The sequence below is a fragment of the Hoplias malabaricus genome, chromosome 6, assembly GCF_029633855.1.
Source record: "Hoplias malabaricus isolate fHopMal1 chromosome 6, fHopMal1.hap1, whole genome shotgun sequence".
Classification (NCBI taxonomy): domain Eukaryota; kingdom Metazoa; phylum Chordata; class Actinopteri; order Characiformes; family Erythrinidae; genus Hoplias; species Hoplias malabaricus.
In genome coordinates this window covers 3,077,846-3,096,895 of record NC_089805.1, presented here as the reverse complement: position 1 = coordinate 3,096,895, position 19,050 = coordinate 3,077,846, and the positions used below count along the sequence as shown (strand labels likewise).

The 19,050-nt window shown below is 37.5% G+C and overlaps 1 protein-coding gene across 1 annotated transcript in view; it reads right to left on the bottom strand.

Moving 5' to 3' along the window:
- Positions 1–16,449, bottom strand: part of mrtfaa (myocardin related transcription factor Aa) — a 31,436-nt gene extending 14,987 nt beyond the window's left edge. The window contains exons 1-5 of the mRNA XM_066674569.1: positions 16,338–16,449; positions 15,844–15,909; positions 4,748–4,803; positions 4,493–4,568; positions 731–892 (exon numbers count right to left, since the gene is read on the bottom strand). Of these exons, the coding sequence (XP_066530666.1) occupies positions 731–892; positions 4,493–4,568; positions 4,748–4,803; positions 15,844–15,850 (301 nt within the window). The 5' untranslated portion in view covers positions 15,851–15,909; positions 16,338–16,449. The remainder of the gene's footprint in view (positions 1–730; positions 893–4,492; positions 4,569–4,747; positions 4,804–15,843; positions 15,910–16,337) is intronic.
- Between the last annotated feature and the right edge of the window lie 2,601 nt (positions 16,450–19,050).

Here is a 19,050-nt window from a genome sequence, read left to right as displayed (position 1 = left end):
AATAGAATGAGAAAAAGAGATAAAGAAACAAAAAAACAGGAGAAAGGAAGAAGAGGGAGAGAGACAGGGACATAACAGAAAATAAAGACAAAAAAGAAAGAATGAGAAAGAAATGCGAGAAGGGTGAGAGAAGAAAAGAAAGGAGAAGGAAGAGACAGGATGAAAGAGGATAAAGAGAAAGGATGAAGAGAAATCATGTGATTGCCTGTAGCATGGGCAGAAATCAACTCACTCATCGGCACTGAATAAAATCACTCTGATCCACTTTTATTTGGAGGCATTTTAGATGTGTGTTGATTCATTCATGATGAAATATTCACACAAATGTTCATATGAAGTGGTGTGTGTCTGTGACATAGGTTCAGGGTCAGCACACACAAACACATACACACAAACACACACACACACGCCTGTGCACAAGTATAGACTCCTGTCTATAGTGTTTTTCTTTAAGTCTGCGTTTGATGTATGCGTCCAAATTAAGCTCTCTAATTAATTAGCACACACACGCATACACACACACACACACACACACACACAGTGCCTCAAGTCTCCGCACATTAATATATACAGGAAAACAAGTGTGAAAACGAGTGTGTATGTGGTGATAATGATGCCAAGGGGAGTGGGTATGTCTATGAGGCTTTTTGAAAAGGAAAAGAGGCAGAGTGAGAGAAAGCGGCGGAGTGTGTGTGAGTAAATACATGTGTGTCTGTGCATAATACTGTACCTAGAATGGCTTGTCTGATACTGCTGTGCACTGGTATGATGTTTTTCTCTATCAGCTCCATAGGCCCGGGTCTCTGCGACAGTTTATCATTCAGATCATCAGCCAGACGGGCTTTCTTCAGCATCAGCTGCTTTGCCTGCAGGGATGCCTCTGCACACGTCTCTGCACACAAACACACACACACACGAGAAGCACACTTAAAATACAGTGAAATAAAACACACACACTCCTGTTAACATTACACACATCACCACAGAGCAAGATCGGACATCAGTGCAAACACAGAAATACACTAGAGCACCGATACATACATTCTATGTTCAAAAGTCTGTAGACACATCTTGCAGTGTCATGTTCGCTGTGTCAGAGTGGCCCTTTTGTTTACATCGGCTTTTTATATAACCCCTATAGGAAACCACTGACCTGAATGGGGCAAAAACAAGATTGCCCAGTGTCAAGTGTCAGTAAGAGGTGTATAGAAAGTATAGGTATAGCATCAGGCACAGGGGCAATGAAGCACCCTCCATTACCTTTGGGATTCCAGAACTAATCCCATAAATCCGTTTTACGAACCTTGAGTCACTTTCAGTAAGAGAACTGCAGGTGTGGGCCACATTTGGGCCAAACATTCATTGCTCTCCTATGTGTATATATATCCTTATTGTGAGAATGGTGCTGTGTTGTTTAATCCTTGTGGTATTCTGACCAGGGTATGTCACAGAATTTACATTAAGACCCCAGAACTGTGTTAGCTTGTGGAGAAGGAGCATATGCCACATTTTATTAAATATAGCAGAATACATTGTTAACGCATGATGGTGTGCAGAAAGCAACTGCAGGTTAAAAACCATAAATTTCCAGGTTTTCTCTAAATCAGTGGTTTGTAAACTGTGGTATGTAGAATTCTGTGTAAATAAAATCAATTTGTCTTTTACATACCGATACAGAACAATACACATGCACAATTAAGAATACTCCCACCCCAATTTTCACGTCTCAAATAACATCTTACAATGCTGGCTTGAGGATTGCAAGAGCAGGTAAGCTATTCAAAATTGATGAACGATTTGTTTACCACTTGCCAAAGAGATGGCCAAGACCAAGCAGCATAAGAAAATGGATGCTGAGCCAGATCTGTGTTTAAAGGTAGTGTCACTCTCACACAGCTCCAGGGACCTGGAGGTTGTGGGTTCGAGACCTGCTCCAGGTGACTGTCTGTGAGGAGTGTGGTGTGTTCTCCCTGTGTCTGCGTGGGTTTCCTCCGGGTGACTGTCTGTGAGGAGTGTGGTGTGTTCTCTCTGTGTCTGAGTGGGTTTCCTCCGGGTGACTGTCTGTGAGGAGTGTGGAGTGTTCTCCCTGTGTTTGCGTGGGTTTCCTCCGGGTGACTGTCTGTGAGGAGTGTGGTGTGTTCTCCCTGTGTCTGCGTGGGTTTCCTCCGGGTGACTGTCTGTGAGGAGTGTGTTGTGTTCTCCCTGTGTCTGCGTGAGTTTCCTCCCATGGCCCAAAAACACACGTTGGTATGTGAAATGGCTACTCAAAAGTGCCCATAGGTGTGATTGTCTGAGTGAATGTGTGAGTGTGTTCCTGCTTTGTGCTGAGTGATTCCAGGTAGGCTCTGGACCCACTGCGACCCTGAATTGAATAAGCGGTTACAGACAGTGAATGAATTAATGATCTGGTCCCTTCCACTGCCAGGCTACGCTCAGCCCTTTCACTAAAATAGTTGATGTGTATTTATGCCTACAGTTGTGTGTGTGCTTGTGTTTGGAGGTTTTGGTTTGATAATGGGTGGTACTTGGTCTAAAAAGTTTCCGAACCCCTCTTCTAAGTGATTAAAGTAGTTTATGGAACTTCCAATGATGATCTGGCCTGAAAAAATGCTGGAGGTTGTGAAAAATAAATATATATTTATTTAATAGAATAAAAGTGATCATAAAATGTAACGCTACATATCCTTGAACTTTCAATGAGCATTATACAACAGTTAATGAATGTGATCTAGTGGTCAGCAGGACATGCAGGATTTCTCTATCAGATGGTAGAGCTGCAGGTTTAGCAGTCTGGGGTTTAATGTACATTCTTATGTATTTAGAAGCTGTGGCTTTAGTGTGTGGTCTTCTCCATCTACAAGCTGAGAATGCTGAGCTACAGGGTATACAGCTCAATGCTTTCCCAAGAGTTCATGAGCTTAGTGTGAGTGAGAGATCGAGAGAGAGAGAGAGAGAGATTATAAAGTGCTGGAATTAGTCTAAATCATGTCTTCATTCTATCCTCAGGGAAATGACACCGTGAGTGTCTCACACACACATATACACAAAAACACACACACACCACACACACACAAATGCAAGTGGTGTCAGCAGCTGCCTGAGCTCTTTCTACATACCTGCTTATCCAGATATAATGTGTGTGGACAGGTGTGTGTGTGGAATATGACTTTCAGTAGCTAAGCAAGCAAACCGCTTTTTAACATATTTCCCACCCTGTGTGATATTAAACACTGGGCGAACATCAGAAACTGCGGTAGGTTTCATGTGGATGTAATAAATCTTACAACATTAGATCATTTACGTTAGCAGCCTTCCTTCAGCTCCACACCTCTCTCACTTCACAAGATTGTTTTTCCCACTGCAGGTTTTTTGTTTGACCAACAAATCCTTGTCTTAAAGGAATGCTGGGTAAGATTTGCATTTCTTGCTCATTTACTTCCCTCCTCCAAAAGTAACATGGTGCAGTTTCTGCAGTGCTGAACCTGGAGTAACAAAGACAGAGGCGCTATTCTCCCTATTGCAGAACAGTGGAGCATCACAATGATTTTGAAGCTGTAATTCTAAGGTACAAATATTGCATAGTGTTTCTTTAAGACATTCATCCATCCATTATCTGTAACCCTTATCCAGTTCAGGGTCGCGGTGGGTCCAGAGCCTACCTGGAATCATTGGGCGCAAGGCGGGAACACACCCTGGAGGGGGCGCCAGTCCTTCACAGGGCAACACACACACTCACACCTACGGACACTTTTGAGTCACCAATCCACCTACTAACGTGTGTTTTTGGACTGTGGGAGGAAACCAGAGCCCCCGGAGGAAACCCACACAAACACAGAGAGAACACACCACACTCCTCACAGACAGTCACCCGGAGCGGGAATCGAACCCACAACCTCCAGGTCCCTGGTGCTGTGTGACTGCGACACCTACCTGCTGTGCCACTGTGCCGCCTCTTTAAGACATGAATCTTAATAAAAAATACTGAGACAGAAAATCCAAGAAAACAGCTGTATCGAATGCATTTCTTTTTGGGAAGCATGTGTTTAGAATACCGATCACTAATCACTAATGCTTGCTTAATGAATTAACTGTTCTTTTGACCCAATTCTATTCACTGAATCTGTCAAATTGATTAGAAAACTTATGAATCTAACATTTCTGTGGATTGTTTGCTGTTCACGTCATGTTCTCTGTGAAAAATATTTATAATAAATTATTGACCATGTTCAACAATTAACCATCATAAACCACAACAGAACATGGTATGAATAACCTCTTCAAATAACTGTATTTTTTTCCCCATGAATTGAAATCTACAGTCTATAGTTTCAGGCTATATTTGTTAAGCAGGGTCATGTGAAATGTAGCAGGAAACTTTAATTTTATGCCATTTTGGAAACACATGACATTACCCATGAGAAAATTACCCATTAATCTGCTGGACTTCTAATCAGAACTAGTGTCTTAGTGTCACAGTGACTGAGAAACTCACCCTCTAGAATGTGCATCCTCACTAGGTCTGAACGAGCGGGACGACTGTGAATCTTACGCTTCAGATAGTCCTCTGTCTAAAAACATACAGAGAGAGAGAGAGAGAGAGAGAGAGAGAGAGAGAGAGAGAGAGAGAGAGAGAGAGAGAGCGAGAGAGAGAGAGAGAGAGCGGGATGTTACATTCATTGTAGATTAATTTAACAAAAATGGCAAAATGAAGAAGGCCACTGAAGATTTAAATGAGAAGGTCACTGACCCTAGCTCTCTCTAAACTCCGTCTCTGTTCATGGAAGGCAGGAGGGCTCTTCAATGCTAGGAGACAGAAAAAAAAGAGAGACAGAGCAAGAGAGAGAGAGAGAGAGAGAGAGAGAGAGAGAGAGAGAGAGAGAAAATGAGAGAAACGGAAGGAGTGAGATTCATCCTTTCGATATTTTATAATATGCATCACTTAAATCCATTATTAACAGAAACAATTACATGCTATCTGAGAAGTTCTGGAAAAGTTTTGGTGCTTCATATCAATGTCTTTGTTTACATATGGTTTTATTGTGTGATTGTACAGAAAATATGGAGGGCAGGAGTAATAAATGCCGAAATTAATAAAGGAGCACAAAGTTTGTTCATAAAATATAACACAGTCATCAGTGTTTTTCTTATTCATTTAATTAAAAAAAAAAAAAACACTAGATGATCTACCACCAAAGAACAAAGACCAAGAACATTGTGTTGATTTTAAGAATTACAATTACTTATTAATTCTGTGTAACAGGTTAAAGCATGTGAAGTTTAATGTGGCTATGCGCAGCTATATTGGTATATAGGTTTATAAACACAGTAACACCACAAAATGTCTCCCCACCACTTCTTTCAGGCAAATTCACATGAAATAAGACAAATTCAGCAGCCCTCCTCTCTGTGAGAAATAATATGTGTGTAAATGTTGTCGAGTTCCCAGCCATCCTCCTGAGATTGTGAACAGTGGAGAAACAAAACTACCCAGAGCCAAACACAGCCCCAGAAACACACACAAACCGAGCATGTTCCTGCTTTATTTCCTATTATCTATTTATATGAAATAGTGTAAATGACCCCATTCAGCTCCATTGGGCTATAACGCTGTATGTGAGGCTCTGAGCTTTTTCTTGAGTTACTGAATTTCGCCACTTCCACGGACGAAGCCACAGTTCATGCTGAAGAACATATTCTTCTTTCGTTCCAGATGGGAACTAAATTTTCTGGTTCACGAACCAGTTTATGTCGGTGGAAATGCATCAAACTGTTCCAAATTTAGTTCATGAACTTGTTGGTGGAAAACACAGTGACAACAGATGGTATAGTAGCACCACCTTGTGAAATATGGCTGAGCTAACAGCAGAAGGTGAAACAACGTTCCTACTTGTGCTTGCATGTTTCAACATGAGGGGTCAGTGCGTCAGTAACGGAAAATGTCTCATCTAGGAAAAAGTATTCAAAACATACATTTTTACTCAAATAAAATGGCATCTGAGTAAAATTGCTACATAATGAAATACAGCTATAACAAGAAACTGAATAAATGCTCTAGCAGTTTGGAGCGTAATGGCTGAAAGCAGCATCAACAATTGTTTTTATCCTGCTTTGAGGAACAACTAAATAGAGGCACAGGAGGATCTGAGAGATCTTCCTTGTTCATAAACCAGAAATATCATCAAATGTAGTCTGGTGCAAGGTCATGTAGTGCCTTATATATAAAATTATAAAATTATTTTTAATCTATATATGAAAACTAACAGGGAGTCAATGTAAAGTCTTCAAAATAGGTTTTTTATTGCAGTCTTGCAGCAGACGTTTGAATTAATTGTAAGTTTATTTATTAATGTATTTGTTTATTTATTTAAGTTCAGCATGAAGTATGAAAAGTCAATGGTCTTTATCGCCCCCTTCTGTCCAAATGAAAATTACAAACAGGAACTGGCAGAATAGCCATTTCAAAATTCATATCATGATCATATGAGAAGAACTGTGCGTGTGTGTACTGTGTGTGTGTGTGTCCATATACAGACATCTGTCCACTGTATTCAAGGAAGAAGAAGAAGAAAAAAAAAAACTTGTGGCTAGTTCAAGCAATGCTAATGTTATGGTGTGTGTGTGTTTTTCCTTGTGAGTAAAGGTTCATATGAATAAAAATGGATGACACATAGTCTTTTAAAATTTCCAAAACGTAATTATACTAAACAGAGAGATCTAGAGCTTCTGCATGGTTCTGCAATTAATATTTTAAACTTTTTGTTAAATTACTGTTTCTGCAATCTAACATTGTCTTATATTATCAGTAGGCCTTTTTTGTGGTTGTACAATCTATTATCAGTAAACGTCTGTGTGGTTCTGCAACATATTAGCTTTTGCTTTGTCATCAGTTGAGCTCTCACAGTGTTTCTGTAGACCTTTCTGTGATCAACAGTTTAGTCCAAATAAAAATATGTGGTTCAAACTTTAATAATAATTATTTGAGCTCTCGTGTGGTTCTAATATGACTTAGCTTCCAATAATGCATCACTTCTACTCTGTAGCCTTTGTTATATTTTCAAATTTAATTCATCTCTAAAGCGAGGCAGGATGCAATGAGTTAGACAATGCTACATGATCAGTACAGCTCTTTGTTTACCACACACTTTCAACATACATACAGATTAAGTTATAGATTATAAGAGTGTGGTGATCTATTATCTTTTACATTTAAGGTATTTAGTGTTCTTTGCCTTGCGCCAAATCATTCCAGGTAGACTCTGGAATCACCGCGACCCTGAACTGGATAAGCGCTTACAGATAATGAATGAAAGAATGAATTTAAGGTATATGGCAGTGTTAGGAGTCTTGCCCAAAGACTCTTTTTTGTGTAGCACAGACTGGTTGACCAGACCTGGAATTAAACACATGTCTCTCACATGTGAGCCAGTGGTGTGAACACTGTACCACACCAACCATCTTTTATAACACCATTCTTTGAAGCCTCCTTAGCTTCCGTTATAGCATTATTAAAGTCTGTGTGTGTGCTATTGCTTTATGAATAGTTGAGTTGTCATTATTTTTTGTGCTACTCTCTTTTAGCCATTAGTAATTTGGTAATTTGGTAAATTTTACATCAGTAATTTAATCTATATAAAAATATGTGGTGCCCTGTGAAGGACTGGTGCTGGTTCTAAAGACTGTTACACTTCATTACATCTTCAGTAGAACACTATATAATTTTGCAGATTGTTAGCTTTCTTTACATCATCCTCATAACCCTCTGGATCTACAGGCTGTTAGCTTTTACTAGATAATCAGTAGAACACTTTATATGGTTATACAGACTGATAGTTTTCTTTACATCCTCATTAGAACCCTCTATGTGGTTCTACAGAGATTTAGCTGTCATTACATCATCCGTAGAACCCTCTATGTGATTCTAAAGGCTGATTGCTTTCATTACATCATCAACTGAACATTTTATATGGTTCTACACACCATTAACTTTCATTACATCATTTTTAGAACTCTCTATGTGGTCAACGGTGAAAATAGTTTTGCTATTTCCTAAGAGCAGTACAATGTTGCTTGAGGTCAGTATTACTCAGAGCCTGTAAAAGAGCCAGTTAAGGTCACAGCTGACCTTACTGCACACAGTGGAACCAGCACTTATAGACAGTACTGTCAGAGAAGGAAGCTGTGAACTGACAAGAGTGAGTTATGGACAACATGGCCAGGCCAAACTCAAAACACAGCCTACAGCTTCAATTTGGCAGGAGATCAGAGGGCCAATTCATATTTCTCTATTATTATTTGTGCTATAAGTATGGGACAATATGCCATCACTCCTAAAGCTATGGTGTGTTTGGCAAATTTATTTCCAATGTAGCCAAAATGTGCCAATATGAACCCTCTGACCCCCACAGTTCACACATCTAAGTCAAAATGTACAAACAGAAGCCTGCACAGAAAACACTTTACTAAGGTCCATCCGTCAAATGTAATACTGAAACATCAACTCATCCCAAATGTAATGAGTGTGGTGCTCTACCATTTTAGAAGATCCACAATGATCCACAAAGTTCCAATAATCCACAAGCTAATGTGTTGACCTTAGGTTGTTTGCAGCTGTTTCAGAGAATATAATTCCATTCCATGCTTTTGCACTGGAGATTATACAATCTGTTTTTGTACAACTGAACAGTGCATTGACCTTACATTATATGGTGCTTTGAATAAGTAAAAGTGGAACCTACGTGATAAACCCTATTATTATTAGCATTGTTACTACTTTCATGAGAATATTTTTATGTTTTACAATATATGATGTTATTATTTTTATTCATTATAAACAAGAACATTTAAGTAATAGTGTGTGTGTCTTCAGCAAGAGTCCTCAAGCCACACTTTCTCTTTCTTCCTTCTTTCACTTCCTCTAAATTCTTAAGACTTGAGTGTTTGAACGTCTGCCTTCATATAAGAAGTTCTATTAGAATGAGCACACTCCCATACCAAAGTTCCACCACGTAATCAGTAGCAGCAAAAGCCTCACTGATGTTTAATGGCTTTTAATAGAAACAATGACGAAATGTGATGTTAAGTGTGAACATGTAAAATTCACCCAAACATACCATTTGTCAAGAAGTGACTTGAAGTTGACATTGAAGACAACTGCTGAAAAATAAGTAAAGCAAGAGCTAGTCAACACAACCCCACAAAGCCAAAGACATCTGTGAAACTCTGCTCTTAGGCTAGAAATATTTTTATTGCTTAAGATTTTATGAACAATATCTTCAACTTTTGGTGTACAACCAGCTCATGTACAAGTCATACATGTAACTAATAGCTTTGCCGACAAAGCTCTGTTTGAGGTCAACTGAAGTTCATCATGCCCAGTGCTAACTATTGACTTGAAGGATATAAAGCTCCCACAGCTTTGCACTATGTTTTCTGGAGTGAGGGAGCACCCTCCATTACCTGACCTCACTAAACGGGCGCTTAAATTGAAAACCATATTTTTATTCTCATAAAAACGAGGGTTGTGTGAGTCTTTTTTGATCTGAATTAAGAAAGTTAAAATAGCTACAATAGTGGACAACACAACTGTCGCACATATCACAGTTTAGTTTTTCAATTTTAAATGAATACACCTGCCATGCAGCTTATGTATAATTATTAAAACCCGAGTTAACATGTTGAATTACTGCTCCCGTGCATATTGAAGGCCAAAGATGTGAATTTAGCATTCTTAATTTAAAACATCTATGGCATCATTCACACATTTGCAAGGCACTGTATTCCAGTTACACACTGCTTCTTAAAACAAAGTACAAAAGCAGAAGTAATATAAAAAACATATAAAACAAAAGTAAAAATGAATTAAAGGGGTTCAGACGATACTGCAGAACTTTTCTCTGAAGTCTGTATAGCTTACAGCTTACAGGTCATATAACTTATCTGATCAAATCTTATCACATCGACCTATTTTGATTACACACATACACACACAGAGAAAAAAATAAAAAACAAAAACCAAAAAGAAAAAACACCAGCACAGCCTTTAGACAATATGACCACAGCAGCAGTTTTTCTAAACCATAGTGTACCTCGTGAAAACACACACTTTGTTGCCCGTCATCAGTATACTGTAGTTTACTCTACAATTCACAGCAAGGGCCCTTTAAATTAAAGCAACACATGCAGGATTTTATAAAGAAAATGTTATCTACACACCAAAAATACTACACTTTGAATGTACTTCATTTTTTACATCTAAGTGTTGCAAGAAATGTAATTATCTACATCCAGAGAAATAATATGTGGAACGTGTACTCATTGTCAAATGATCTAAATGTAAATGATGTTATTTCATTGAACCATTTGACATTCATATTTTTGAATGCAATTTAAATGGCATTAAATTAGAAACAATAGAAATATAAGGCAGTGATCATGAAGTAGATGAGTGTGTCTCTGATGGTGTTTATCTAGACGGAGTCAGTGAATCAGTAGGTTGCTGGTGTTGTGTGTGGAGCTGTATCAATTGTATCTATAATGTGAGTGAAGCTGAAGATGAGTAAGTGTTACTGGGATGAACTGAGTGTCATTTTCTTATAGAAATCACTGGTAGCACTTTGATGATTTTAGTGGTTTAAAATGACAGAACGATATTGTAAATTCACAGTACTTTAGTGTAAAATGTCAGCAATTATCTACAGATTTTACAGTAATTTCTTTACACTGCAGCACTTTTTTTGGAAGGTCCATCGTTCAACATCAAACTTTTCACAAAGCTGTTCCAATAACATCATATAGAATATCACATAAGTGTGAACCAGAGCTAGCCAGTAGCATATAACTGTCCAGCATTATAGTTGAATTCTAAGGGCACTGTCCCTCCATAGGGGATAGGGGCATCTAATAATTCTGACTTTTTACTATTTTATACTAATGCTATTCATCCCATCCCAAAAAAACATAAATTCATAGTCTAATTATATAAGCCCTAAATTTTTTTGTGATGCGTATGCCATGCTGCATTCTCCTGGAACGTCAAACTCCCCTCCTCACACTACTGCCTGTGGGAGACAGGCACCATGTGTGAGTGAGTGACAATGTGATTAATGGTAAATGATGTAACGGTGCGATAAAGTTTAATATTCAACATTAATTTGATATTCAGACCTCCACTTTTCTGCAGTTTCATGATGAAAAGAAATAAGATATCAAACTATAAGCGCTGCTTTTACCAAATGTCACTTGAACACAGCCGACTGTCATCGTAAATACAGGGTGAGGCGTTGGGGTAGAGTAATTTCAAGCATAAGCGCTAAATGTTTCATATGTTAATTAAAAAAATATTTCCTTATTATTTAAACTCAGCAAAACCTGCGCTAAGTTTAGAGATACAGTTGACTATAGTATATCTTCAGAAGAATTATAAATATCCAGTAAGAGTGAGCGAGCTTAATATAGCACACTCTGTATGCATGTGTGTGTGTGTGTGTGTGTGTGTGTGTGTGTGCTCATCCTAACCCAAGCTTCACTAGTCACAAGCTTCTAGAACAGTCCTTCACTAAACACTAGTAATAAAAAGTGACATGAACCACCCCAATTACTAAACCACATAAATTAGCAATAAATGCACAACATTAAACAAGGGTAAACATACACATATATATTAATATTACAGATATAAGTATAATAGATATCTGAATTTGTAAGGAAATTAATAAATACACCTTTGGAGAAAGCGGTGCTGATCGGCCTGTCACACTTCCTCTGTGTATGTTTGTGTGTGTGTGCATGCCCTTAGCCGTGTATGAAGCTAGCCATCTGTAAGCTAGCATAGAGTAGCATATTGTGTACAAACCTGGACCCCATAATACAGACTGGGACATAATTCCCAAGCAACCACACCACATCACACTATCCTGATGTGCATGCACTTACAACTGTTACATGATTTGGATTCTGTAAATGTAATGCCATTTCCACAGATCGTATTTGATCAGTCTAGCATAGTGAGTAACTTTGCTGCATTCTATATAACTAGGGTTCGATTCTTAGCCTGAGTAACCACTCCACTCTGTACCAACAAGAGTGTTTTTACAAGACACTTAACACTGCTTTTGCCTTCATCTGAAACATGGTTTGAATTGTTAAATGCTCTGGGCAAAATTATCTACCAAATGCTACGAAATATAAATATAAGTGGGGCAGTAAGCATTATTTTCCAGGGGTGTAGGTATATTGTGTTAGAGGCACTTCTCATATCTCAAATTAGTTTTTAAAAATATCTATGCGAGAAATGTATAAATAGACTTGAGTTTGATTTTCATCAACACTTTCTGCTGCACTTCCTATGTATTATAGTTGTGCTTTGAACCGTCTGCCATCGGGAGCCTGAAAAACTCAGACGGCAACTCTACTGATTAAAACGTAAAGAATGTATTTTCTTTCCTGTACACACAAAAATAACTCTACGAAAATCAAATTCATGCTCTGCACTTACAACTTATTTTATCTATATGATCCAACTAGGTCCAAGTGAGCTACGGTGCTAATAAACATTAGCAGTCCGAACTGGTTTTCCAACATTTTTTCCTGTCTTTATCAAAATAACAGATTTCCCACTTAAGGGTTGGTGGGAACATTATTTTCAAAGTGTGTAAATGATAAGATGTTTAGCTTTTATCTCCAAATAAAAGTATGAAATCAGAAGATCTGGAGCGGCCTCCTATCCGTACCTGACTTCAGTAATGTTTATATAATAATGAAAGCATTTCAGCAAAGAGGAAAACTAAAAGTTGATAATTGACCCATCATTTCAGAAGAATGGTCATAAAAGCATCATCATATACTGTTTTAAATACATCAGTCAAGCTATCGTCAGTTAGATGCTTTACATTTTTTCAACTGTCATAATCTGCTGGTACCAGAGTCTGATATTATTGTTTACACCTAGTTGTTAATGACTGCTAATGTGGCAGGTGAACAAATCAAATGTAATGTAGAGTACTTGCAAGGTAATATAGAGTTAAGACACATGAAAATGTGTTTTTGACAACAGTTCTGCTTTTTACTTCACAGTCACTGAGTTTTGACACAGGAACCTAACACCCCCCCCCCCCCCCCCACACACACACACAAATATGTATATATATATATAGCGTTTAACTTGCTTTTAAATATGAGAGGTAAATATAGGAATATTCAGTGGCCATGTTTTCACATACATAGTCCACAGTGTGTATCACAACAAAATGTAGGACATATGTAGCACATATTTAGTGCTAAATCCTAGGTGGTCTATCATGAAGCTGCTTAAGGGAAAAAGAAGACGATAAACCACCTAGAAATATGTTTAAATGTGTAATGAATGTAAGTAACACCCTGCATAAATACATTTTCATATATGGCTTTCACAGTATTGCCAGCAAGCTTTGGAAATGTATTATATAAATAATAAAATGTATCATTACTTTACATATTAACTTCAGCAGACAAACAGTAATGCAATAAAAATGTCTAGAAGTGTGTTCTCTGTAAACTATGTGTATTTTCATTACGAATTGGATTAGAGCTGTGCAAACACGTATAAGCAGACATTTTGGTGCTCTTCGTCAAATTATATTATGCTGATAATTTCTAAACAAAAACAGAATTTATATATATATATATTGAAGTTGTGTTAAGATATTTCACTTACGTAATGGGTAAAAGAGGCCAAAGCTAATAGCGCCCTCGAGTACAGCATGTGTTCAGCATGGCCTCCACGTGGATTAGATGGCTAATGTACAAACAACGCATTTCGAACCTCTACTCACACCAAAGTTGACAAGCTCTAGCCCTCTGCCTCCTCAGTACTAAGGTGATTTCACATTTGTAAATCCTAACGCCCCCATAAACTAATATCCCCAGCACTTGGCTAGCCCTAGGCATACGCACACAAATACACTGTTAATATTAGCATTAACACATTAGACATTTTCTGCAATTTTTGGGCAAATTTTGTTAATTTACTCAATTCAAATATGAATATTACTGCCACATAAATACACCACATCGGCCCAAGTTTCAGTCTGATAGCTGTGTTAAGGTTGAGTTCTGTCATGGTGTATGGCTGTACTATTATTATGATTATCATGGTATAACATATGTGTTCTCCTCATATCTGTGGGGGCTTTATCCCACAATCCATAAGCACAATTTAGTAGGTGGATTGGCTGATTGAATTGTCTACGAGTAAGTGACTTCGTAAGTGTGAGGTGCCTTGTGATAGGCTTGCGTCATGTACAGTGTATGTTCCTCACTTGCGCTCAGTTTTTCCAGGTAGGTTTCAAACCCACTGCAAGTATAATCAAGATTAAGGGGTTACTAAAGATTAATGAATGAATGAATGAATGAACGAACATTCACACAAATTATTTCAGTTTTTTCAGCTGCAGAAAATTATATCAGTAGGATTTTGTATAAAAAATCAATTAATTTGACCTGATTTTTAGGTAGAAATAATAGTAATAGTAATAATTACAGTATTTTTTAATCAACTAAATATATTACTGTTTTCAAAGTCCAAGTGAATGTTTGGTTTATTTTTGTTATGTCAGTGCACTGAACAAAGTGTGGATCTGTGGCTTGAAAAAAGAGGGCCATTTATCCAAACAAAACCTCAGGCCTTCAAATGATCCTGGATCCTCTGAGTAAGGTCTAGTTTTTCCCTAAAGACTAGATCTTCCTATGTATTGTCTAAGTACTGTGATATAGGTTTGTTGTGAGGAATCATCCACAGAAACGCAATGACCTGATTTGCCCTTAATTGATTTCCTCAGTCAGCAGAACAAAACACGTAACACTTTAGTTTAAAGTGAAGTGGTTTGCAGTTTAGTAGTTTTGATTTGAATGGGCAGGTATTTACTCCAAACAGCGGAAGAGCAACCCACAGAGCAAAGGAAATGAGCTTTACTCAATCTTGCAATCTACAAGCCAAACCGGTGTCAGAGTGGCAGGATGAGCACCGAAGTCTGAATCTGACATTTTAACCACTAACACTTTAGAGATAAGGATGTAGCTTTTACTGCTGCTTCACAGTAATCTACAAAGAAAAAACTGTGGATTTGCACATATTGCAGACTGTAAATCTGTAAAAGTCTTCAAAAATAACAAAGATAAAATAATCCAGGATGTGTAAAGGGCCTAGAAAAGAATCTTGAGGCATTCATTTTCTCAGTGAAGTATTAAATTTAATATGATACACTTGATGGTTCTCAACAAAACTATGATAAACATTTGGTTAAGGTCTTGTGGCTCTTATATTTCCTTGCACTACAATTAGACTGCAGTAGATGATTTTCTAACTTCTTCATTCCCTTTTTTAGATTTTATTTATTTTGCACATATACACTTTTCATTACAGTTTACCCTTTCTTCCAAATACAGTGTCAATAACAAGTTCAGTACCTAAACCACAAACCAAAGAGGCAGGATGAGCCTCAAAGTCTCTCTATTTTACTTGAACTACTATTATACAAGCGTTGACTTCAGTTAAGAACATGGCTTTTAATGTTACAGCTTCAAAAAACTTCAGTGAAGATTTACAGCATATGTCTGATTTGAAAATTGCCATTGTAAAAATCCTCAGCTAAACACAGATGAAAAACCAGACTTTGCTAAGGGCTTAGGATAGACCCTTGAGGCACTACGATTCTTTGCGCTCATGACAGATCAAGCCACTGCATGGCACAAACAGGAACAAGATGCAGTGCTTTTGGGGTGTGATTTATATGGAGTTATATGGACTGTGATAGTTTGGGGCAGTCTGCTTTATCATATTATCAAAATATAATTAGAAGCTCCACTTACGTGGCATGATCCCCTGGCTGACCAGTTCCTCCCGAGTGCGTCTCTGCTGAAGTTTCAGCTGGAGCACTGCAAGAAACAGCAAGAAAATATTAGCAACAGGCTAAATAGCTAAATGTATATAGGTGTACAGTTGATATTTAGTATTATGAAAACCAAATGACATGAGAACACATTTCCAAATACAATTCAGTTTTTCAAATACAAATTACCATCATAGTGCAGCCATAAGGTAAAAAAAGCTATTAAATATTAATCATACATCTTAATCTGCAAAAGAAGCCAGTCATTTGGATGTTACTTCCAGACATGAATAAAAAGAGATAATGTCAGCTTTAAAAAAATTATTCCAACACTTATATACCCAGTAAAGCATTGCTGTTTGATTTGTTCAGTTTAAAACGATTAGGATAGCATTACACATTATTATTATACACATTATTACAGTATTTCAGGACATCCAGGAAAAAAACAGTCTTTTTAGACAAGAAAGTTACCTGTAACAGAGCACACGGAGACACTCCATTCAGATGCATCAAGCTGGTTAGTAGCTTCAACGGTCTCTCATGCCTTGTGACCCTCTTCTAAACATTTCTAGTCAGAGAGAATGTATATCATAGAGAGAGAGAGACAGAGAAACTTCCTCTTCCTCCTTCTGCCTCTTTTTAAGAACAGGAATGAGTGTGTGAGATGTTTCATCAGTTGGGTTCCACAGAGTGATGTTTCCGCATTACATTAGAAGCAGCTTCATAGCAAACAGCTCCAAGTTACAGTCTCCAAATATTATATTAATTTTAGAAATGTATAAGCTAATATTATTATGGTGAAATTAATAGTTCTTTTCCTCCTGACTTCAGCATTTTCATCAAATAAAACATATCCCTTAATCCTTTTCTACTGAAGATGTTGTGTGTGTTTGATTCATGTGTAAAACATCATAACATTGCAGTGTATTGTGAATAGCCTTCAGCAACGTGTGACAATGGAGGTGCATGTAAAGTACACAGGGGGCGCTGATGAGCAACACTGTTGGGGAAAACGAAAGTAACAGGACACTTTGCAACCACAAACCCCTTAGCAGACATGTGCAAAAAAAGGAAGCAAGGCTGCAAGCATGAGTAATGAGACAAGGCCTATGGCCATCTTCACACACTCCAGTGGTATACACAACCCATGACTAAATGCAACACCAAAGACTTTTGAAACATGTAAATGTCCAGACAGTGTCTAAGCTCATTAGGCTTACATGATTATATGATGCTTTTAATTAACTTATGCTAAATATGACAGCAGCAATCCCTATTCCAAACATTGTAAATCCAGCACAGTCTATACAAGTCAAGCTGACCTCAAGATATAAGCTATGCAAAGAACATAAGCTTCAGAATCAAGTATGTTACTCGTACAATGAATTTGTCTTGGTGAGTGACAGATGTAGGGAATATAGCACACTGATCAAAAACAGGCAAGTAGAATGTTTGCAGTATACAGTGAATAAATGTTAACTAAAGTAAATAAAGGCAAAAAATAGACAAGAAACTTATGAGCATGCTCCAGAGTATCCTATTTCCATGTATGTGTTTTCTATAAACATTACAAAGAATTACACATCTTTATCCACTATAGTACACCTTAAAATGGCCATATTCTCCCATAGATGTGTCTGTAAACATTATGTCATATAGTGACTCACTGTTAGCATTATGATCATATATCAGCCACTCTCTAAAAACATTTCCAACATCAATATGAGTAGAATCTGTTATAAGATTCAATATTATGTTATATATATATATATATATATATATATATATATATATATATATATATAAGCAACACACATCCCCCAAATACTGCCTAATATATGGGTTGCTTTTTCTAAAAGTGAATAATTTTATAAGATGCTTTAGTCAGAGGAGCTGTGTGTGTGTGTGTGTGCTGTGGTTCTCAAGTTTGGCCTTCACTATCTGAGTGTCGTACTATTTTGACACTTCTCATATTCGTGTAACTCCAGTTTCCACAGAGCAGAGCATGTTTCTGCAAAGTATGAATAACGTGATTCAGAAGTGGCTCTCAAACCTGCCTCTGTTCACAGTCATCATTGTCTTAAATGTCAGTGGATTACAAAGCAGAATTCAATTGAATCTAGTTGATCTAGCTCATATTTCTCATTTTGAGCTTATTGTTTGAATATTACAATATTATTTACAATTTTTCAGATATGAATCACTTGCTGTAAATGTATTTATTTATAAATTATGGTTTTCTCATTGTAAGATATTTTAAAATAACTACAATTTTCTGCCAATAGTGATAGAAAATATCACTTGATGAATATAACATAAGGTTTAGGAACTGAAGAGACCAATAGCTGTAGTTTTGAACGTGAAATGTTTCAAAACCCTGCTGGTTTAAGTTGTGAAGTGTGTGTTGTGCTGGTTTATTTGGATCAGCCTCATGTTGCCCGCTGACTGTCCACACATTATGACACTTTTAGCCATTGTAAATAAGAACTTGTTCTTAATGTTTGACGGTTAAATAAAAGTCAGAGACAGTAGCTCATCTGTTGATGCACAATTGGTCATCATCTGGTCTTTCATCAGGGGTCACTGTACACTACATATAAGAGCTTGTTGGCTTGATACTTTGGGTTGTTGGACTACTCTCTGTCCAGCAGTGACAGATGTTTAAAAACTCTAGCAGCACTGCTGTGTCTGATCCATTTGTGCCAACAGAACACACAGTAACACACCACCAAGTTTAAATTCCTGTTGACAGGAACTTAAGAAATATTCCTGACCAGGCAAGAAACATAGTCAGGGGGCCTTATAACACACACACACACACACACACACACACACACAAACAGAGTCTAACATTGTTAACACTTCTAAAGCTGGAGGAAGTGCTGCCATGTTTTGGACCTGGCCCATGTTGCTGAGAGCTGAACTTGTATATGAATCTATATTTATCCACAGACAGCTTACAGCACCTGCTCTGACACTAAATTTGTCAGAGAATGATGTCACTAGGTACTTGTCAGGTTACCGAATTGTGATTTGGCATTGGGTCATAGCTGCAGCTGCTGTGTTGCTATATCATGAGCTGGTATTAATTCATCAGGGCACCTGTCAGAACGCTAAACTGTGGTTAAGTCAACACATTGAAAGCTTTGTTCTCCTGTTGTTCCTGAAACTATCCCTGAACAGA